A 24313-nucleotide genomic window follows, 5' to 3' on the forward strand; every position below is an offset into this window, starting at 1 on the left:
TATGATGGTTCAGGGTAGGGGTGTGTATTTATGATGGTTCAGGGTAGGGGTGTGTATTTATGATGGTTCAGGGTAGGGGTGTGTATTTATGATGGTTCAGGGTAGGGGTGTGTATTTATGATGGTTCAGGGTAGGGGTGTGTATTTATGATGGTTCAGGGTAGGGGTGTGTATTTATGATGGTTCAGGGTAGGGGTGTGTATTTATGATGGTTCAGGGTAGGGGTGTGTATTTATGATGGTTCAGGGTAGGGGTGTGTATTTATGATGGTTCAGGGTAAGGGTGTGTAGTTATGATGGTTCAGGGTAAGGGTGTGTATTTATGATGGTTCAGGGTAGGGGTGTGTATTTATGAAGGTTCAGGGTAGGGGTGTGTATTTATGATGGTTCAGGGTAGGGGTGTGTATTTATGAAGGTTCAGGGTAGGGGTGTGTATTCATGATGGTTCAGGGTAGGGGTGTGTATTTATGATGGTTCAGGGTAGGGGTGTGTATTCATGATGGTTCAGGGTAGGGGTGTGTATTTATGATGGTTCAGGGTAGGGGTGTGTATTTATGATGGTTCAGGGTAGGGGTGTGTATTTATGATGGTTCAGGGTAGGGGTGTGTATTTATGATGGTTCAGGGTAGGGGTGTGTATTTATGATGGTTCAGGGTAGGGGTGTGTATTTTTGATGGTTCAGGGTAGGGGTGTGTATTTATGATGGTTCAGGGTAGGGGTGTGTATTTATGATGGTTCAGGGTAGGGGTGTGTATTTATGATGGTTCAGGGTAGGGGTGTGTATTTATGATGGTTCAGGGTAGGGGTGTGTATTTATGATGGTTCAGGGTAGGGGTGTGTATTTATGATGGTTCAGGGTAGGGGTGTGTATTTATGATGGTTCAGGGTAGGGGTGTGTATTTATGATGGTTCAGGGTAGGGGTGTGTATTTATGATGGTTCAGGGTAGGGGTGTGTATTTATGATGGTTCAGGGTAGGGGTGTGTATTTATGAAGGTTCAGGGTAGGGGTGTGTATTTATGATGGTTCAGGGTAGGGGTGTGTATTTATGATGGTTCAGGGTAGGGGTGTGTATTTATGATGGTTCAGGGTAGGGGTGTGTATTTATGATGGTTCAGGGTAGGGGTGTGTATTTATGATGGTTCAGGGTAGGGGTGTGTATTTATGATGGTTCAGGGTAGGGGTGTGTATTTATGATGGTTCAGGGTAGGGGTGTGTATTTATGATGGTTCAGGGTAGGGGTGTGTATTTATGATGGTTCAGGGTAGGGGTGTGTATTTATGAAGGTTCAGGGTAGGGGTGTGTATTTATGATGGTTCAGGGTAGGGGTGTGTATTTATGAAGGTTCAGGGTAGGGGTGTGTATTTATGAAGGTTCAGGGTAGGGGTGTGTATTTATGATGGTTCAGGGTAAGGGTGTGTATTTATGATGGTTCAGGGTAGGGGTGTGTATTTATGATGGTTCAGGGTAGGGGTGTGTATTTATGATGGTTCAGGGTAGGGGTGTGTATTTATGATGGTTCAGGGTAGGGGTGTGTATTTATGATGTTTCAGGGTAGGGGTGTGTATTTATGATGGTTCAGGGTAGGGGTGTGTATTTATGAAGGTTCAGGGTAGGGGTGTGTATTTATGATGGTTCAGGGTAGGGGTGTGTATTTATGATGGTTCAGGGTAGGGGTGTGTATTTATGATGGTTCAGGGTAGGGGTGTGTATTTATGATGGTTCAGGGTAGGGGTGTGTATTTATGATGGTTCAGGGTAGGGGTGTGTATTTATGATGGTTCAGGGTAGGGGTGTGTATTTATGATGGTTCAGGGTAGGGGTGTGTATTTATGATGGTTCAGGGTAGGGGTGTGTATTTATGATGGTTCAGGGTAGGGGTGTGTATTTATGATGGTTCAGGGTAAGGGTGTGTATTTATGATGGTTCAGGGTAGGGGTGTGTATTTATGATGGTTCAGGGTAGGGGTGTGTATTTATGATGGTTCAGGGTAGGGGTGTGTATTTATGATGGTTCAGGGTAGGGGTGTGTATTTATGATGGTTCAGGGTAGGGGTGTGTATTTATGATGGTTCAGGGTAGGGGTGTGTATTTATGATGGTTCAGGGTAGGGGTGTGTATTTATGATGGTTCAGGGTAGGGGTGTGTATTTATGATGGTTCAGGGTAGGGGGGTGTATTTATGATGGTTCAGGGTAGGGGTGTGTATTTATGATGGTTCAGGGTAGGGGGGTGTATTTATGATGGTTCAGGGTAGGGGTGTGTATTTATGATGGTTCAGGGTAGGGGGGTGTATTTATGATGGTTCAGGGTAGGGGTGTGTATTTATGATGGTTCAGGGTAGGGGGGTGTATTTATGATGGTTCAGGGTAGGGGTGTGTATTTATGATGGTTCAGGGTAGGGGGGTGTATTTATGATGGTTCAGGGTAGGGGTGTGCCGATCTCGTCATACTGTATCCGTTTAATCACACTTGATACTTGTAATCAGACTTATTCAGGATCGGAAAACCCGGAAGTGCGCTTTAAATACCGATAAAGCCTATACCTCAAGGTCCCATTACTGCTCCATCACTCAGAGGGCATCGTTATGGTCCTTCACTAACATTACTGCTCCATCACTCAGAGGGCATTATTATGGTCCTTCACTAACATTACTGCTCTATCACTCAGAGGGCATCGTTATGGTCCTTCACTAACATTACTGCTCCATCACTCAGAGGGCATCGTTATGGTCCTTCACTAACATTACTGCTCCATCACTCAGAGGGCATCGTTATGGTACTTCACTAACATTACTGCTCCATCACTCAGAGGGCATCGTTATGGTCCTTCACTAACATTACTGCTCCATCACTCAGAGGGCATCGTTATGGTCCTTCACTAACATTACTGCTCCATCACTCAGAGGGCATCGTTATGGTCCTTCACTAACATTACTGCTCCATCACTCAGAGGGCATCGTTATGGTCCTTCACTAACATTACTGCTCCATCACTCAGAGGGCATCGTTATGGTACTTCACTAACATTACTGCTCCATCACTCAGAGGGCATCGTTATGGTCCTTCACTCATTCACATACATTGTTTAAAGGTAAATGACAGTCACTGGTGAAAATGCACCTGATTTACTATTGAATGCTGAAGGAAATGGTTTAATAAATAGCCTAGTGCATAGTTGGCTACTACTGCCCCATGTATCGTTTCTCTTTCAGGAGGAGCTCAACTTTTCTATCCCAACACTTATGCCACAGCATTTCTACAATCAAAATAAACTATCTACAAATGGGAGACTTGTGCCCCGACACAGTGACTGTAACAGAGCCGTGTGTCTGTCTGGGGAAATGAGAGCAGAGGGGGAGTGGCTTGTTATAATCCAATCGTTGCAGCAAGCTCAACTGATACCCCGCCTGTTTTCTTTACAGACAGAAGAACTAGCCAATAGTTGTTTGGAGCACACAGCTCTTCATAATGTTTGAGTGAAAGAGAGATGCGTTCTGGCAGCTGAAAATTACTTTTTTCCGATAACAGACAATTACAAAAAATACTTCTCATAATCGTATTCGGAAAATTCTCCTTATCCGTTACGATACTTGTTTTGTCCGAGTCCTCGGCACATCCCTAGTTCAGGGACACTAAAGGGCCTTCACTCTGTTGTTGTTTACTTCCTGTCTTTGTCTCTATGGTTACCAGGGACTCAGGACTTTTGATGTGTTTATAAATATCTGACTGGAAGGAGCTCAGAGCTCAGAGGCCTCCTCAGTTCCATCCTCATTAGGAGAACTGTTAGTCCTCCTCAGTTCCATCCTCATTAGGAGAACTGTTAGTCCTCCTCAGTTCCATCCTCATTAGGAGAACTGTTAGTCCTCCTCAGTTCCATCCTCATTAGGAGAACTGTTCGTCCTCCTCAGTTCCATCCTCATTAGGAGAACTGTTAGTCCTCCTCAGTTCCATCCTCATTAGGAGAACTGTTAGTCCTCCTCAGTTCCATCCTCATTAGGAGAACTGTTAGTCCTCCTCAGTTCCATCCTCATTAGGAGAACTGTTAGTCCTCCTCAGTTCCATCCTCATTAGGAGAACTGTTAGTCCTCCTCAGTTCCATCCTCATTAGGAGAACTGTTCGTCCTCCTCAGTTCCATCCTCATTAGGAGAACTGTTAGTCCTCCTCAGTTCCATCCTCATTAGGAGAACTGTTAGTCCTCCTCAGTTCCATCCTCATTAGGAGAACTGTTAGTCCTCCTCAGTTCCATCCTCATTAGGAGAACTGTTAGTCCTCCTCAGTTCCATCCTCATTAGGAGAACTGTTCGTCCTCCTCAGTTCCATCCTCATTAGGAGAACTGTTAGTCCTCCTCAGTTCCATCCTCATTAGGAGAACTGTTAGTCCTCCTCAGTTCCATCCTCATTAGGAGAACTGTTAGTCCTCCTCAGTTCCATCCTCATTAGGAGAACTGTTAGTCCTCCTCAGTTCCATCCTCATTAGGAGAACTGTTCGTCCTCCTCAGTTCCATCCTCATTAGGAGAACTGTTCGTCCTCCTCAGTTCCATCCTCATTAGGAGAACTGTTAGTCCTCCTCAGTTCCATCCTCATTAGGAGAACTGTTAGTCCTCCTCAGTTCCATCCTCATTAGGAGAACTGTTAGTCCTCCTCAGTTCCATCCTCATTAGGAGAACTGTTCGTCCTCCTCAGTTCCATCCTCATTAGGAGAACTGTTAGTCCTCCTCAGTTCCATCCTCATTAGGAGAACTGTTAGTCCTCCTCAGTTCCATCCTCATTAGGAGAACTGTTAGTCATCCTCAGTTCCATCCTCATTAGGAGAACTGTTAGGCCTCCTCAGTTCCATCCTCATTAGGAGAACTGTTCGTCCTCCTCAGTTCCATCCTCATTAGGAGAACTGTTAGTCCTCCTCAGTTCCATCCTCATTAGGAGAACTGTTAGTCCTCCTCAGTTCCATCCTCATTAGGAGAACTGTTAGTCCTCCTCAGTTCCATCCTCATTAGGAGAACTGTTCGTCCTCCTCAGTTCCATCCTCATTAGGAGAACTGTTAGTCCTCCTCAGTTCCATCCTCATTAGGAGAACTGTTAGTCCTCCTCAGTTCCATCCTCATTAGGAGAACTGTTAGGCCTCCTCAGTTCCATCCTCATTAGGAGAACTGTTAGTCCTCCTCAGTTCCATCCTCATTAGGAGAACTGTTAGTCCTCCTCAGTTCCATCCTCATTAGGAGAACTGTTAGTCCTCCTCAGTTCCATCCTCATTAGGAGAACTGTTAGTCCTCCTCAGTTCCATCCTCATTAGGAGAACTGTTAGTCCTCCTCAGTTCCATCCTCATTAGGAGAACTGTTCGTCCTCCTCAGTTCCATCCTCATTAGGAGAACTGTTAGTCCTCCTCAGTTCCATCCTCATTAGGAGAACTGTTAGTCCTCCTCAGTTCCATCCTCATTAGGAGAACTGTTAGTCCTCCTCAGTTCCATCCTCATTAGGAGAACTGTTAGTCCTCCTCAGTTCCATCCTCATTAGGAGAACTGTTCGTCCTCCTCAGTTCCATCCTCATTAGGAGAACTGTTCGTCCTCCTCAGTTCCATCCTCATTAGGAGAACTGTTAGTCCTCCTCAGTTCCATCCTCATTAGGAGAACTGTTAGTCCTCCTCAGTTCCATCCTCATTAGGAGAACTGTTAGTCCTCCTCAGTTCCATCCTCATTAGGAGAACTGTTAGTCCTCCTCAGTTCCATCCTCATTAGGAGAACTGTTCGTCCTCCTCAGTTCCATCCTCATTAGGAGAACTGTTCGTCCTCCTCAGTTCCATCCTCATTAGGAGAACTGTTAGTCCTCCTCAGTTCCATCCTCATTAGGAGAACTGTTAGTCCTCCTCAGTTCCATCCTCATTAGGAGAACTGTTAGTCCTCCTCAGTTCCATCCTCATTAGGAGAACTGTTCGTCCTCCTCAGTTCCATCCTCATTAGGAGAACTGTTAGTCCTCCTCAGTTCCATCCTCATTAGGAGAACTGTTAGTCCTCCTCAGTTCCATCCTCATTAGGAGAACTGTTAGTCATCCTCAGTTCCATCCTCATTAGGAGAACTGTTAGGCCTCCTCAGTTCCATCCTCATTAGGAGAACTGTTTGGATGCAGTAATAACCAGTGGTGTAGTGGAGGGTAAACGCACGAGGCTTACCTAAGAAGGAAAAATGCATTGAAAATAAAGGAAGCTTTGCTTTATTCACTGCGAATGGTGATCAGCGTTTACCCACCAATGGTAACAACTCTCCATTATCCCTGTCTCCAGATTATAGTAGTTATATGATTCTATGTGATGTCTCCAGATTGAGGGCCAAGGCCATGGGGTGATGTTTGACTGGAGTAGTTATATGATTATCCATTATCCCTGTCTCCAGATTGAGGGCCAAGGCCATGGGGCGGTGTTTGACTGTAAGTGTAGTCCTGATGGACAGCACTTTGCTGCTACAGACTCACATGGTCACCTGCTCATCTTCGGCTTCGGATCCAGCAGCAAGTACGACAAGGTACACACTACGAGGCTACTACTACTACAATACTATACTACTACTACTACTACTACTACTACAATACTATACTAATACTACTACTACAATACTATACTACTACTACTACTACTACTACTACTACTACTACTACTACTATATTACGATACTACTACTACTACTACTACTACTACTACTACTACTACAATACTATACTACTACTACTACTACTACTACTATATTATACTACTACTACTACTACTACTACTACAATACTCTACTACTACAATACTATACTACTACTACTACTACAATACTATACTACTACTACTACTACTACTACTACTACTACTACGATACTACTACTACTACTACTACTACTACTATTATATTATACTACTACTACTACTACTACTACTACTACTACTACAATACTCTACTACTACAATACTATACTACTACTACTACTACTACTACTACAATACTCTACTACTACTACTACTACTACAATACTCTACTACTACTACTACTACTACAATACTATACTACTACTACTACTACTACTACTACTACTACTACTACTACGATACTACACTACTTTGACTACTGCTTTACTACTTTTACTACTACGGTACTACACTACTACTACGATACTATACTATGATACTATACTACTATGATACTCTATTACTACTACTACCACTACTACTATGATACTATACTACTATGATACTACTACTATTACTACTACTACCACTACTACTATGATACTATACTACTATGATACTACTATTACTACTATGATACTATAATACTTATACTACGACACTACTATACTACTTTTCTACTACATACTACTGCTACGATACTATGCTCCAATACTACAACTACGATACTACTACTACTACTTTTGCTACTGTACTACAATGATACTACTACTACATATACCTCAATACTATACTACTACTACTACTGCTATGAAACTATACTACTAATACTACTACTACTACAGCTACTGCGATACAATACCAGTTCTACAACTACTATGATACTATACTACTATACTACTACTACTACTACTAGTAGTATGATACTACTACTACTACTACTACTACTACTACTACTACTACTACTACTACTACTACTACTACTACTACTACTAATAATAATAATAATAATACTGCTACTACTAATACTGCTACTACTAATACTGCTACTACTACTTTGATACTATACCACTACCACTATGATACTATACTACTACTACTATGGCTACTACTACTATACTACAACTACTATGAATACTACAATACACTACTACTACTACTACTACTACTAGTACCACTATGATACTACTACTACTACTACTACTACTACTACTACTACTACAGTACTGTGCTTCTAATACTATACTACTACTGTTACTACTACTATGATACTATACTATTATGATACTACTACTACACTGTTACGGTACTACTGCGATACTACTACTACTACTACTACTACTACTACTACTACTACAGTACTGTGATTCTACTACTATACTACTACTGTTACTAGTACTATGATACTATACTAATTCTACTACTACTATTATAGTACTACTCTACAACCTATTGTGCAACTACTCAACAACATCTTTCTCTCTCCCTCCCTCTCCCAGATAGCGGACCAGATGTTCTTCCATACTGACTACCGGCCGTTGATCCGGGATGTTAATAACTACGTGTTAGACGAACAGACCCAGCAGGCACCTCACCTTATGCCCCCTCCCTTCCTGGTGGACGTAGACGGGAACCCCCACCCCCCTCCATACCAACGCCTCGTACCCGGACGAGAGAGCTGCAGAGACCAGCAGCTCATACCACAGATGGGAGTCACCTCCTCAGGTACATGTCAGTGAGTCACCACCTCCTCAGGTACATGTCAGTGAGTCACCACCTCCTCAGGTACATGTCAGTGAGTCACCACCTCCTCAGGTACATGTCAGTGAGTCACCACCTCCTCCGGTACATGTCAGTGAGTCACCACCTCCTCCGGTACATGTCAGTGAGTCACCACCTCCTCAGGTACATGTCAGTGAGTCACCACCTCCTCAGGTACATGTCAGTGAGTCACCACCTCCTCCGGTACATGTCAGTGAGTCACCACCTCCTCCGGTACATGTCAGTGAGTCACCACCTCCTCAGGTACATGTCAGTGAGTCACCACCTCCTCAGGTACATGTCAGTGAGTCACCACCTCCTCAGGTACATGTCAGTGAGTCACCACCTCCTCAGGTACATGTCAGTGAGTCACCACCTCCTCCGGTACATGTCAGTGAGTCACCACCTCCTCAGGTACATGTCAGTGAGTCACCACCTCCTCCGGTACATGTCAGTGAGTCACCACCTCCTCCGGTACATGTCAGTGAGTCACCACCTCCTCCGGTACATATCAGTGAGTCACCACCTCCTCCGGTACATGTCAGTGAGTCACCACCTCCTCAGGTACATGTCAGTGAGTCACCACCTCCTCCGGTACATGTCAGTGAGTCACCACCTCCTCAGGTACATGTCAGTGAGTCACCACCTCCTCAGGTACATGTCAGTGAGTCACCACCTCCTCCGGTACATGTCAGTGAGTCACCACCTCCTCAGGTACATGTCAGTGAGTCACCACCTCCTCAGGTACATGTCAGTGAGTCACCACCTCCTCAGGTACATGTCAGTGAGTCACCACCTCCTCAGGTACATGTCAGTGAGTCACCACCTCCTCAGGTACATGTCAGTGAGTCACCACCTCCTCCGGTACATGTCAGTGAGTCACCACCTCCTCAGGTACATGTCAGTGAGTCACCACCTCCTCAGGTACATGTCAGTGAGTCACCACCTCCTCAGGTACATGTCAGTGAGTCACCACCTCCTCAGGTACATGTCAGTGAGTCACCACCTCCTCAGGTACATGTCAGTGAGTCACCACCTCCTCAGGTACATGTCAGTGAGTCACCACCTCCTCCGGTACATGTCAGTGAGTCACCACCTCCTCAGGTACATATCAGTGAGTCACCACCTCCTCAGGTACATGTCAGTGAGTCACCACCTCCTCAGGTACATGTCAGTGAGTCACCACCTCCTCCGGTACATGTCAGTGAGTCACCACCCCCACCACCACCTCCTCCCATAGAGAGACAGTGTGACCGTTATTTCAGCCACAAGATTGTGGTTGGCTTATCTGCATGTGCTTGGATTTGCTTCACTTTGACTGATATTCAGTGAGGGAAAAAGTATTTGATCCCCTGCTGATTTTGTACGTTTGCCCACTGACAAAAAAATGATCAGTCTATAATTTTAATGGTAGGTTTATTTGAACAGTGAGAGACAGAATAACAACAAAAAAATCCTGAAAAATGCATGTCAAAAATGTTATAAATTGATTTTCATTTTAATGAGGGAAATAAGTATTTGACCCCCTCTCAATCAGAAAGATTTCTGGCTCCCAAGTGTCTTTTATACAGGTAACGAGCTGAGATTAGGAGCACACTCTTAAAGGGAGTGCTCCTAATCTCAGTTTGTTACCTGTATAAAAGACACCTGTCCACAGAAGCAATCAATCAATCAGATTCCAAACTCTCCACCATGGCCAAGACCAAAGAGCTCTCCAAGGATGTCAGGGACAAGATTGTAGACCTACACAAGGCTGGAATGGGCTACAAGACCATCGCCAAGCAGCTTGGTGAGAAGGTGACAACAGTTGGTGGGATTATTCGCAAATGGAAGAAACACAAAAGAACTGTCAATCTCCCTTGGCCTGGGGCTCCATGCAAGATCTCACCTCGTGGAGTTGCAATGATCATGAGAACGGTGAGGAATCAGCCCAGAACTACACGGGAGGATCTTGTCAATGATCTCAAGGCAGCTGGGACCATAGTCACCAAGAAAACAATTGGTAACACACTACGCCGTGAAGGACTGAAATCCTGCAGCGCCCGCAAGGTCCCACTGCTCAAGAAAGCACATATACAGGCCCGTCTGAAGTTTTCCAATGAACATCTGAATGATTCAGAGGAGAACTGGGTGAAAGTGTTGTGGTCAGATGAGACCAAAATCGAGCTCTTTGGCATCAACTCAACTCGCCGTGTTTGGAGGAGAAGGAATGCTGCCTATGACCCCAAGAACACCATCCCCACCGTCAAACAAGGAGGTGGAAACATTATGCTTTGGGGGTGTTTTTCTGCTAAGGGGACAGGACAACTTCACCGCATCAAAGGGACGATGGACGGGGCCATGTACCATCAAATCTTGGGTGAGAACCTCCTTCCCTCAGCCAGGGCATTGAAAATGGGTCGTGGATGGGTATTCCAGCATGACAATGACCCAAAACACACGGCCAAGGTAACAAAGGAGTGGCTCAAGAAGAAGCACATTAAGGTCCTGGAGTGGCCTAGCCAGTCTCCAGACCTTAATCCCATAGAAAATCTGTGGAGGGATCTGAAGGTTTGAGTTGCCAAACGTCAGCCTCGAAACCTTAATGACTTGGAGAAGATCTGCAAAGAGGAGTGGATCAAAATCCCTCCTGAGATGTGTGCAAACCTGGTGGCCAACTACAAGAAACATCTGAGCTCTGTGATTGCCAACAAGGGTTTTGCCACCAAGTACTAAGTCATGTTTTGCAGAGGGGTCAAATACTTATTTCCCTCATTAAAAGGCAAATCAATTTATAACATTTTTGACATGCGTTTTTCTGGATTTTTTTGTTGTTGTTATTCTGTCTCTCACTGTACAAATAAACCTACCATTAAAATTATAGACTGATCATGTCTTTGTTAGTGGGCAAACGTACAAAATCAGCAGGGGATCAAATACTTTTTTCCCTCACTGTAGGTGCCGGTACTCATTTTGTGTGCAGATACTGTTTATATTTAGGTGCAGGAACTCTGCAATAGTTTAAGCCAATATTCTATATCTTTTTTATTAATTTTACTTTTATTCAGGGGACCAGGGTCTTATTTACAACAAATTCAATATGATCAAAACAAATAAAATACAAATGACAGAATTAACACCACAGCTTCAAACACCACAAATACAAGTATTTACATTCAATCAAAACAGTTGCATTTCTCATAAAATTCATTCAACATTTAAGTCCTAAATTGCCCTCGAGGCACCAAGGGAGTTTTGTAGGATATTCAAAAAATGTCGGTCACTAAAACTGAAGGCGGATTTACCTGGGTTGGTGCGTACTGGTGGAACCTCGAGAGTTAACCTTCCCTGTGAACGGGGTTGGTGCGTACTAGTGGAACGTCGAGAGTTAACCTTCCCTGTGAACGGGGTTGGTGCGTACTGGTGGAACCTCGAGAGTTAACCTTCCCTGTGAACGGGGTTGGTGCGTACTAGTGGAACCTCGAGAGTTAACCTTCCCTGTGAACGGGGTTGGTGCGTACTAGTGGAACCTGGAAAGTTAACCTTCCCTGTGAACGGGGTTGGTGCGTACTAGTGGAACCTCGAGAGTTAACCTTCCCTGTGAACGGGGTTGGTGCGTACTGGTGGAACCTTGAGAGTTAACCTTCCCTGTGAACGGGGTTGGTGCGTACTGGTGGAACCTCGAGAGTTAACCTTCCCTGTGAACGGGGTTGGTGCGTACTGGTGGAACCTCGAGAGTTAACCTTCCCTGTGAACGGGGTTGGTGCGTACTGGTGGAACCTCGAGAGTTAACCTTCCCTGTGAACGGGGTTGGTGCGTACTAGTGGAACCTCGAGAGTTAACCTTCCCTGTGAACGGGGTTGGTGCGTACTAGTGGAACCTCGAGAGTTAACCTTCCCTGTGAACGGGGTTGGTGCGTACTAGTGGAACCTCGAGAGTTAACCTTCCCTGTGAACGGGGTTGGTGCGTACTGGTGGAACCTCGAGAGTTAACCTTCCCTGTGAACGGGGTTGGTGCGTACTGGTGGAACCTCGAGAGTTAACCTTCCCTGTGAACGGGGTTGGTGCGTAGTAGTGGAACCTCGAGAGTTAACCTTCCCTGTGAACGGGGTTGGTGCGTACTAGTGGAACCTCGAGAGTTAACCTTCCCTGTGAACGGGGTTGGTGCGTACTAGTGGAACCTCGAGAGTTAACCTTCCCTGTGAACGGGGTTGGTGCGTACTGGTGGAACCTCGAGAGTTAACCTTCCCTGTGAACGGGGTTGGTGCGTACTAGTGGAACCTCGAGAGTTAACCTTCCCTGTGAACGGGGTTGGTGCGTACTGGTGGAACCTCGAGAGTTAACCTTCCCTGTGAACGGGGTTGGTGCGTACTGGTGGAACCTCGAGAGTTAACCTTCCCTGTGAACGGGGTTGGTGCGTACTAGTGGAACCTCGAGAGTTAACCTTCCCTGTGAACGGGGTTGGTGCGTACTAGTGGAACCTCGAGAGTTAACCTTCCCTGTGAACGGGGTTGGTGCGTACTGGTGGAACCTCGAGAGTTAACCTTCCCTGTGAACGGGGTTGGTGCGTACTGGTGGAACCTCGAGAGTTAACCTTCCCTGTGAACGGGGTTGGTGCGTACTGGTGGAACCTCGAGAGTTAACCTTCCCTGTGAACGGGGTTGGTGCGTACTAGTGGAACCTCGAGAGTTAACCTTCCCTGTGAACGGGGTTGGTGCGTACTGGTGGAACCTCGAGAGTTAACCTTCCCTGTGAACGGGGTTGGTGCGTACTGGTGGAACCTCGAGAGTTAACCTTCCCTGTGAACGGGGTTGGTGCGTACTAGTGGAACCTCGAGAGTTAACCTTCCCTGTGAACGGGGTTGGTGCGTACTGGTGGAACCTCGAGAGTTAACCTTCCCTGTGAACGGGGTTGGTGCGTAGTAGTGGAACCTCGAGAGTTAACCTTCCCTGTGAACGGGGTTGGTGCGTACTAGTGGAACCTCGAGAGTTAACCTTCCCTGTGAACGGGGTTGGTGCGTACTAGTGGAACCTCGAGAGTTAACCTTCCCTGTGAACGGGGTTGGTGCGTACTGGTGGAACCTCGAGAGTTAACCTTCCCTGTGAACGGGGTTGGTGCGTACTGGTGGAACCTCGAGAGTTAACCTTCCCTGTGAACGGGGTTGGTGCGTACTAGTGGAACCTGGAGAGTTAACCTTCCCTGTGAACGGGGTTGGTGCGTACTGGTGGAACCTCGAGAGTTAACCTTCCCTGTGAACGGGGTTGGTGCGTACTAGTGGAACCTGGAGAGTTAACCTTCCCTGTGAACGGGGTTGGTGCGTACTGGTGGAACCTCGAGAGTTAACCTTCCCTGTGAACGGGGTTGGTGCGTACTAGTGGAACCTGGAGAGTTAACCTTCCCTGTGAACGGGGTTGGTGCGTACTAGTGGAACCTCGAGAGTTAACCTTCCCTGTGAACGGGGTTGGTGCGTACTGGTGGAACCTCGAGAGTTAACCTTCCCTGTGAACGGGGTTGGTGTCTCACTCATGGTTTTTATTTTAACGGTGAAGTGAGGTGGGAACAAGAAGAGAGATGAAGTGATTTACAGGACTTTAATGAGGACCAGCCAACCTTTTGAAACAGGATGAAGTGATGAGTGTTTGATTCGATTTATCCGACAGCTAGTCTTACTGGGGTCTGACACATAACGGAAAATACATTACAGACAAAAAAAAGACTTTTTACAGTATTAAAACTCTCACCTGTGGTACAGCAAAGTGCGCTATGGTAGACGGCATCCACAGGTGTAAGAGTAGTGGCTGCTGCATTCTGGTAAATGGAGTCACCATAGTCAGGAACTGGCAGGAAAGTTGACTGTACAATCCACTTCAACTGTAGCTCAGTTGGTAGGGCATGGAAAATGTAGATGAAGGAGAGGAGACAGGTTAAAGAAGGATTTCTAAGGATCTTTAAGCCTTGAGACAATTGAGACGTGGATTGTATGTGTGCCATTCAGAGGGTGAATGGGCAAGACAAAATATTTAAGTGCCTTTGAACAGGGTATGGTAGTAGGTGCCGGGCTCACCGGTTTGTGTCAAGAACTGAAACGCTGCTGGGTTTTTCACGCTCAACAGGTTCCCCGTGTGTATCAAGAATGGTCCGTCACCCAAAGGACATCCAGCCAATTTGACACAACTGTGGGAAGCATTGGAGTCATCATGGGCCAGCATCCCTGTGGAACGCTTTCGACGCCTTTTAGAGTCCATGCCCTGACGAATTAAGGCTGTTGTGGGGTTCAACTCAATATTAGGAAGGTGTTCTTAATGTTTTGTCCACTCAGTGTATTTCTATAAAATAAGCCTACTTTAAATCTCAGCTACTTAACATCCGTATTTTTTTTTTAAACGTCAAATAATTGTCAATCCAACAGCCCAGATATTTATAGGCGGGAACCTGCTTGATGAAAGAACCATCCAATGCATAAATGTGTAAAACATCTGAAACGTTTCTATGAGACTTAGAAAACAGCATACATTTAGTGTTTCCCGCATTAAGCCACATTTTAAAGCCAAAATCTGATTGCAGCTCCAACAGCCTGGTCAGTCTGCATATAGATGAATGTTACAGGTTTTTGCAGATGGACCAATATTATTTATATTGGACAGGTCCCAAAATCGACCCCTGCGGGACACCTTTAGTAATATCGAGGTAACTTGACGCCATCAGAAAGCACACATTGTGTCCTGTCTGACAGTTCCCAAACTAGATGCCTGGTGGAGGCCCATTTCAGACAACCTTTGAATGAGCAGGGGATAGTCGCCAGTATCAAAGGCCTTGGATAGGTCTGTAAATATGGCAGCACAGTGATTCCTATGATCTACATTTTAGTCATTTAGCAGACGCTCTTATCCAGAGAGACTTACAGTTAGTGAGTGCATACATAATTTTTTTATTTTTTTATTTTTCATACTGGTCCCCCGTGGGAATCGAACCCACAACCCTGGCGTTGCAAACGCCATGCTCTACCAACTGAGCTACCTCCCTGCTGGCCATTCCCTCCCCTACCCTGGACGACGCTGGGCCAATTGTGCGCCGTCCCATGGGTCTCCCGGTCGCGGCCGGCTACGACAGAGCCTGGATTCGAACCAGGATCTCTAGTGGCACAGCTAGCACTGCGATGCAGTGCCTTAGACCACTGCGCCACTCGGGAGTACGATGTAATCATTTAAAGACGAGTGTAGCAGCTGAAAGACAGGAGCTGTTCGTGGACTACAGGAAACGGAGGGCCGAACACGCCCCCTATTCACATCGATGGGGCTGTAGTGGAGCGGGTCGAGAGCTTCAAGTTCCTCTGTGTCCACGTCACTAAGGAATTATCATGGTCCAACACAGTCGTGAAGCGGGCACAACACACACAACACACACTCACACACACTCACACAAACACTCACACACACACTACACACACTCACACACACTTACACAAACACTACACACACTCACACACACACTCACACACACACTACACACACTCACACACACTCACACACACTCACACACACTCACACAAACACTACACACACTCACACTCACACACACACTACACACACTCACACACACTCACACACACTCACACAAACACACACTACTCACACTCACACACACTCACACAAACACACACTCACACACACTCACACACACTCACACACACTCACACAAACACTACACACACTCACACAAACAAAACACACACTCACACAAACACTACACACACTCACACAAACACTACACACACTCACACATACAAAACACACACTCACACAAACACTACACACACTCACACAAACACTACACACACTCACACAAACACTACACACACTCACACAAACACTACACACACTCACACAAACACTACACACACTCACACAAACACTACACACACTCACACAAACACTACACACACTCACACAAACACTACACACACTCACACAAACACTACACACACTCACACAAACACTACACACACTCACACACAGACACACTTTCACACTCTTCACATATGCTGTTGCTACTCTGTTTATTATCTATCCTGATTGGCTAGTCACTTTTACCCCTACCTACATGTACATATTACCTCAACTACCAACACTGCTGCTACTCTGTTTATTATCTATCCTGATTGGCTAGTCACTTTTACCCCTACCTACATGTACATATTACCTCAACTACCAACACTGCTGCTACTCTGTTTATTATCTATCCTGATTGACTAGTCACTTTTACCCCTACCTACATGTACATATTACCTCAACTACCAACACTGCTGCTACTCTGTTTATTATCTATCCTGATTGACTAGTCACTTTTACCCCTACCTACATGTACATATTACCTCAACTACCAACACTGCTGCTACTCTGTTTATTATCTATCCTGATTGACTAGTCTCTTTTACCCCTACCTACATGTACATATTACCTCAACTACCAACACTGCTGCTACTCTGTTTATTATCTATCCTGATTGACTAGTCACTTTTACCCCTACCTACATGTACATATTACCTCAACTACCAACACTGCTGCTACTCTGTTTATTATCTATCCTGATTGACTAGTCACTTTTACCCCTACCTACATGTACATATTACCTCAACTACCAACACTGCTGCTACTCTGTTTATTATCTATCCTGATTGACTAGTCACTTTTACCCCTACCTACATGTACATATTACCTCAACTACCAACACTGCTGCTACTCTGTTTATTATCTATCCTGATTGGCTAGTCTCTTTTACCCCTACCTACATGTACATATTACCTCAACTACCAACACTGCTGCTACTGTTATAGCTATCCCACCTCGCCCAGCAACACTGCCTGTCTGGGGGGCTGAAAGATTAGTTTTTAGCATAGAAGTTGGTCTAATTTACTCAAAACGTCTACTAAAGTGAGACTTTGTCCTCGTGTTTCTTGGTTATTTACATTCTTTTGTTCACAACTAGGAAAAGAGACATCTACTAGGGTCATGGCTAGAAGGGATTCAGCTTTTGTCAAATTAACGTCAAGAGTTTTTTAATATTTTTTTTATTTAAGCTAACTTTAACCCTTTTTCTAACCTTAACCTAATTCTCCTAACCTGCTACGTAAATTCGGAACATTTTTGTCTGAAGACTCAGGTCAAAGACTATTACATTTAATTGAGCAATATACCACATTACCTCTTACCAGTAATAAAAATAATACATTGAAACATTACCAAGCATATTGTGGTAAAACAAATATTTTGGCTGTAACTTCTCTCTCTGTAACCCTTTCTCTCTCTGTAACCCTTTCTCTCTCTGTAACCCTTTCTCTCTCTGTAACCCTTTCTCTCTCCGTAACCCTTTCTCTCTCTGTAGCCTCGTTATTATTTTATTGTGTTACTGTTTCCTTTTAAGGGCTCGTCAGGAAGTAAGTGAGCATTTCGCTGTAAAGTCTACCCCTGTTGTATTCGGCGCATGTGACAAATAAAATGTGATTTGATTTGAGTCTCCAGACTTGAAAGCCATTGAAAACCTATGGTTTGAATTGAAGAGGGCATAAAACATTTTAGAAAAAGGCTCAGTGCTGTTACCCTGACAGGGGGAGGTTTTGAAAACAGGGGTTTCAATCATTTTGACCCTTAACTTTTTGAGAGAAAAAACATTACTTGTTAAACAATCTCTTTCTCTGAGCATTTGCATTAGTATAAAATAATATCATTTCCACATGTTTTGGAGCATACAATATTGCTCAGTATTTGAATTATTTATTTTATACATCTTTATCAATAATTATGGACCCCACTGTATACATTAAACATATCTCTGTCTCTCTCTTTGTCTCTCTCTTTGTGTCTCTCTCTGTCTCTGTCTTTGTGTCTCTCTCTCTCTCTCTTTGTGTCTCTCTCTCTCTTTGTGTCTTTCTCTGTCTCTCTCTTTGTGTCTCTCTCTGTCTTTGTGTCTCTCTCTGTCTCTCTCTTTGTCTCTCTCTCTCTCTCTTTGTGTCTCTCTCTCTCTTTGTGTCTTTCTCTGTCTCTCTCTTTGTGTCTCTCTCTGTCTTTGTGTCTCTCTCTGTCTCTCTCTTTGTCTCTCTCTCTCTTTGTGTCTCTCGCTCTCTTTGTGTCTCTCTCTGTCTTTGTGTCGCTCTCTGTCTTTGTGTCTCTCTCTGTCTCTCTCTCTGTCTCTCTCTCTCTCTCTTTGTGTCTCTCTCTCTCTCTCTCTCTCTCTTTGTGTCTCTCTCTCTCTCTCTCTTTGTGTCTCTCTCTCTCTTTGTGTCTCTCTCTGTCTCTCTCTCTCTCGCTCTCTTTGTTTCTCTGACTCTTTCGCTGTCTCTCTCTCTGTCTCTCTCTCGCTGTCTCTCTTTCTCTCTCTCTCTGTGTCTCTCTCGGTGTCAGGTCTGAACCAGGTGGTCAGTGAACAGGCTGTTGAAGGAGCGTCTCCTCTAGACAACATGATTCACAGACTGCAGCAGGAGCAGGACCAGAGACTGTCAACCGACACACACAGTAGAGGTGTACACACACACACACACACACACACACACACACACACACACACAGTAGAGGTACACACACACACACACACACACACAGTAGAGGTACACACACACACACACACACACACACACACACACACACACACACACAGTAGAGGTACACACACACACACACACACACACACACACACACACACACACAGTAGAGGTACACACACACACACACACACACACACACACACACACACACACAGTAGAGGTACACACACACATACACACACAGTAGAGGTACACACACACACACACACACCGACACACACAGTGGAGGTACACACACACACACACACCGACACACACAGTAGAGGTACACACACACACACACACCGACACACACAGTAGAGGTAGACACCCGCAGACGCACAGACACACCAGGGCTAGCCGAGTCAGTTCATTATTTGAGTCAAGCCTTTACACCCAGTTGCTTCTACACAGGACTAAAATTGGATGCCTTTGGTGCTAACCCCCCCCCATCCCCCCCTCCGCCCCTCCCCCTCAGAGGTTCACTCCCCCCCCAACGTGGGTCTGCGTCGCAGCGGTCAGATCGAGGGGGTGAGACAGATGCACAGCAACGCCCCCCGGAGCCAAATGGCCACAGAGACAGACCTGGTAGCATGGAGCAGGAGGGTACTGGTCCCTGAGCTGGGGGACGCTGTGCTCAGGTAACATACACACTCACACACACACACACACACTCACACACACTCACACACTCACACACACACTCACAGAGTCCTCAAACGTGTGATGTGTGATGTGTTGTGTGTTGTGTGTAGGAGACAGCTGAACTGGAGGGAGGCTAAAGGAGAAGAGGAGATCAGTGTCTACAGATCAGAGAGGAGGCCACGCACTGTCCAGCTACACAGAGAGAGCAAGGTATCACCCACGCACTGTCCAGCTACACAGAGAGAACAAGGTATCACCCACGCACTGTCCAGCTACACAGAGAGAGCAAGGTATCACCCACGCACTGTCCAGCTACACAGAGAGAGCAAGGTATCACCCACGCACAGTCCAGCTACACAGAGAGAGCAAGGTATCACCCACGCACTGTCCAGCTACACAGAGAGAGCAAGGTATCACCCACGCACTGTCCAGCTACACAGAGAGAGCAAGGTATCACCCACGCACTGTCCAGCTACACAGAGAGAGCAAGGTATCACCCACGCACTGTCCAGCTACACAGAGAGAGCAAGGTATCACCCACGCACTGTCCAGCTACACAGAGAGAGCAAGATATCACCCACGCACTGTCCAGCTACACAGAGAGAGCAAGGTATCACCCACGCACTGTCCACCTACACAGAGAGAGCAAGGTATCACCCACGCACTGTCCAGCTACACAGAGAGAGCAAGGTATCACCCACGCACTGTCCAGCTACACAGAGAGAGCAAGGTATCACCCACGCACTGTCCAGCTACACAGAGAGAGCAAGGTATCACCCACGCACTGTCCAGCTACACAGAGAGAGCAAGGTATCACCCACGCACTGTCCAGCTACACAGAGAGAGCAAGGTATCACCCACGCACTGTCCAGCTACACAGAGAGAGCAAGGTATCACCCACGCGCTGTCCACCTACACAGAGAGAGCAAGGTATCACCCACACACTGTCCAGCTACACAGAGAGAGCAAGGTATCACCCACGCACTTTCCAGCTACACAGAGAGAGCAAGGTATCACCCACGCACTGTCCAGCTACACAGAGAGAGCAAGGTATCACCCACGCACTGTCCAGCTACACAGAGAGAGCAAGGTATCACCCACGCACTGTCCAGCTACACAGAGAGAGCAAGGTATCACCCACGCACTGTCCAGCTACACAGAGAGAGCAAGGTATCACCCACGCACTGTCCAGCTACACAGAGAGAGCAAGGTATCACCCACGCACTGTCCAGCTACACAGAGAGAGCAAGGTATCACCCACGCACTGTCCAGCTACACAGAGAGAGCAAGGTATCACCCACGCACTGTCCAGCTACACAGAGAGAGCAAGGTATCACCCACGCACTGTCCAGCTACACAGAGAGAGCAAGGTATCACCCACGCACTGTCCAGCTACACAGAGAGAGCAAGATATCACCCACGCACTGTCCAGCTACACAGAGAGAGCAAGGTATCACCCACGCACTGTCCAGCTACACAGAGAGAGCAAGGTATCACCCACGCACTGTCCAGCTACACAGAGAGAGCAAGGTATCACCCAAGCACTGTCCAGCTACACAGAGAGAGCAAGGTATCACCCACGCACTGTCCAGCTACACAGAGAGAGCAATGTATCACCCACGCACTGTCCACCTACACAGAGAGAGCAAGGTATCACCCACGCACTGTCCAGCTACACAGAGAGAGCAAGGTATCACCCACGCACTGTCCAGCTACACAGAGAGAGCAAGGTATCACCCACGCACTGTCCAGCTACACAGAGAGAGCAAGGTATCACCCACGCACTGTCCAGCTACACAGAGAGAGCAAGGTATCACCCACGCACTGTCCAGCTACACAGAGAGAGCAAGGTATCACCCACGCACTGTCCAGCTACACAGAGAGAGCAAGGTATCACCCACGTACTGTCCACCTACACAGAGAGAGCAAGGTATCACACACGCACTGTTCAGCTACACAGAGAGAGCAAGGTATCACCCACGCACTGTCCAGCTACACAGAGAGAGCAAGGTATCACCCACGCACTGTCCAGCTACACAGAGAGAGCAAGGTATCACCCACGCACTGTCCAGCTACACAGAGAGAGCAAGGTATCACCCACGCACTGTCCAGCTACACAGAGAGAGCAAGGTATCACCCACGCACTGTCCAGCTACACAGAGAGAACAAGGTATCACCCACGCACTGTCCAGCTACACAGAGAGAGCAAGGTATCACCCACGCACCGTCCAGCTACACAGAGAGAGCAAGGTATCACCCACGCACCGTCCACCTACACAGAGAGAGCAAGGTATCACCCACGCACCGTCCAGCTACACAGAGAGAGCAAGGTATCACCCACGCACTGTCCAGCTACACAGAGAGAGCAAGGTATCACCCACGCACTGTCCAGCTACACAGAGAGAGCAAGGTATCACCCACGCACTGTCCACCTACACAGAGAGAACAAGGTATCACCCACGCACTGTCCAGCTACACAGAGAGAGCAAGGTATCACCCACGCACTGTCCAGCTACACAGAGAGAGCAAGGTATCACCCACGCACTGTCCAGCTACACAGAGAGAGCAAGGTATCACCCACACACTGTCCAGCTACACAGAGAGAGCAAGGTATCACCCACGCACTGTGAGAGAGCAAGGTATCACCCACGCACTGTCCAGCTACACAGAGAGAGCAAGGTATCACCCACGCACTGTCCAGCTACACAGAGAGAGCAAGGTATCACCCACGCACTGTCCACCTACACAGAGAGAACAAGGTATCACCCACGCACTGTCCAGCTACACAGAGAGAACAAGGTATCACCCACGCACTGTCCAGCTACACAGAGAGAGCAAGGTATCACCCACGCACTGTCCACCTACACAGAGAGAACAAGGTATCACCCACGCACTGTCCAGCTACACAGAGAGAGCAAGGTATCACCCACGCACTGTCCACCTACACAGAGAGAGCAAGGTATCACCCACGCACTGTCCAGCTACACAGAGAGAGCAAGGTATCACCCACGCACTGTCCAGCTACACAGAGAGAGCAAGGTATCACCCACGCACTGTCCACCTACACAGAGAGAACAAGGTATCACCCACGCACTGTCCAGCAACACAGAGAGAGCAAGGTATCACCCACGCACTGTCCACCTACACAGAGAGAACAAGGTATCACCCACACACTGTCCAGCTACACAGAGAGAGCAAGGTATCACCCACGCACTGTCCAGCTACACAGAGAGAGCAAGGTATCACCCACGCACTGTCCAGCTACACAGAGAGAACAAGGTATCACCCACGCACTGTCCAGCTACACAGAGAGAGCAAGGTATCACCCACTTACTGTCCACCTACACAGAGAGAAAAAGGTATCACCCACGCACTGTCCAGCTACACAGAGAGAGCAAGGTATCACCCACGCACTGTCCACCTACACAGAGAGAGCAAGGTATCACCCACACACTGTCCAGCTACACAGAGAGAGCAAGGTATCACCCACGCACTGTCATCCTACACAGAGAGAACAAGGTATCACCCACGCACTGTCCAGCTACACAGAGAGAGCAAGGTATCACCCACGCACTGTCCACCTACACAGAGAGAACAAGGTATCACCCACACACTGTCCAGCTACACAGAGAGAGCAAGGTATCACCCACGCACTGTCCAGCTACACAGAGAGAACAAGGTATCACCCACGCACTGTCCAGCTACACAGAGAGAACAAGGTATCACCCACGCACTGTCCAGCTACACAGAGAGAACAAGGTATCACCCACGCACTGTCCAGCTACACAGAGAGAACAAGGTATCACCCACGCACTGTCCAGCTACACAGAGAGAACAAGGTATCACCCCCGCACTGTCCAGCTACACAGAGAGAGCAAGGTATCACCCACACACTGTCCAGCTACACAGAGAGAACAAGGTATCACCCACGCACTGTCCATTTACACAGAGAGAGCAAGGTATCACCCACACACTGTCCAGCTACACAGAGAGAGCAAGGTATCACCCACGCACTGTCCAACTACACAGAGAGAGCAAGGTATCACCCACGCACTGTCCAGCTACACAGAGAGAGCAAGGTATCACCCACGCACTGTCCAGCTACACAGAGAGAACAAGGTATCACCCACACACTGTCCAGCTACACAGAGAGAACAAGGTATCACCCACGCACTGTCCAGCTACACAGAGAGAGCAAGGTATCACCCCCGCACTGTCCAGCTACACAGAGAGAACAAGGTATCACCCACACACTGTCCAGCTACACAGAGAGAGCAAGGTATCACCCACGCACTGTCCACCTACACATAGAGAGCAAGGTATCACCCACGCACTGTCCACCTACACAGAGAGAACAAGGTATCACCCACGCACTGTCCACCTACACAGAGAGAGCAAGGTATCACCCACGCACTATCCAGCTACACAGAGAGAACAAGGTATCACCCACGCACTGTCCAGCTACACAGAGAGAGCAAGGTATCACCCACACACTGTCCAGCTACACAGAGAGAGCAAGGTGTCACCCACGCACTGTCCAGCTACACAGAGAGAACAAGGTATCACCCACGCACTGTCCAGCTACACAGAGAGAGCAAGGTATCACCCACGCACTGTCCAGCTACACAGATAGAGCAAGGTATCACCCACGCACTGTCCAGCTACACATAGAGAACAAGGTATCACCCACGCAC

The 24313-nt window shown here is 46.9% G+C and overlaps 1 protein-coding gene across 1 annotated transcript in view; it reads left to right on the forward strand.

Moving 5' to 3' along the window:
- LOC311125955 (PH-interacting protein-like) overlaps positions 1 to 24313 on the forward strand; it is a gene marked incomplete at its 3' end in the record, with an annotated part of 111687 nt that overhangs the window by 52257 nt on the left and 35117 nt on the right. Inside the window, exons 17-21 of the mRNA XM_084199982.1 lie at positions 6385 to 6513; positions 8159 to 8384; positions 18796 to 18912; positions 19453 to 19615; positions 19730 to 19829. Coding sequence (XP_084056108.1) covers positions 6385 to 6513; positions 8159 to 8384; positions 18796 to 18912; positions 19453 to 19615; positions 19730 to 19829 — 735 coding nt within the window. The remainder of the gene's footprint in view (positions 1 to 6384; positions 6514 to 8158; positions 8385 to 18795; positions 18913 to 19452; positions 19616 to 19729; positions 19830 to 24313) is intronic.

This window comes from Coregonus lavaretus, assembly GCF_964263955.1.
Source record: "Coregonus lavaretus genome assembly, contig: HAP1_SCAFFOLD_137, whole genome shotgun sequence".
Taxonomy (NCBI): Eukaryota; Metazoa; Chordata; class Actinopteri; order Salmoniformes; family Salmonidae; genus Coregonus; species Coregonus lavaretus.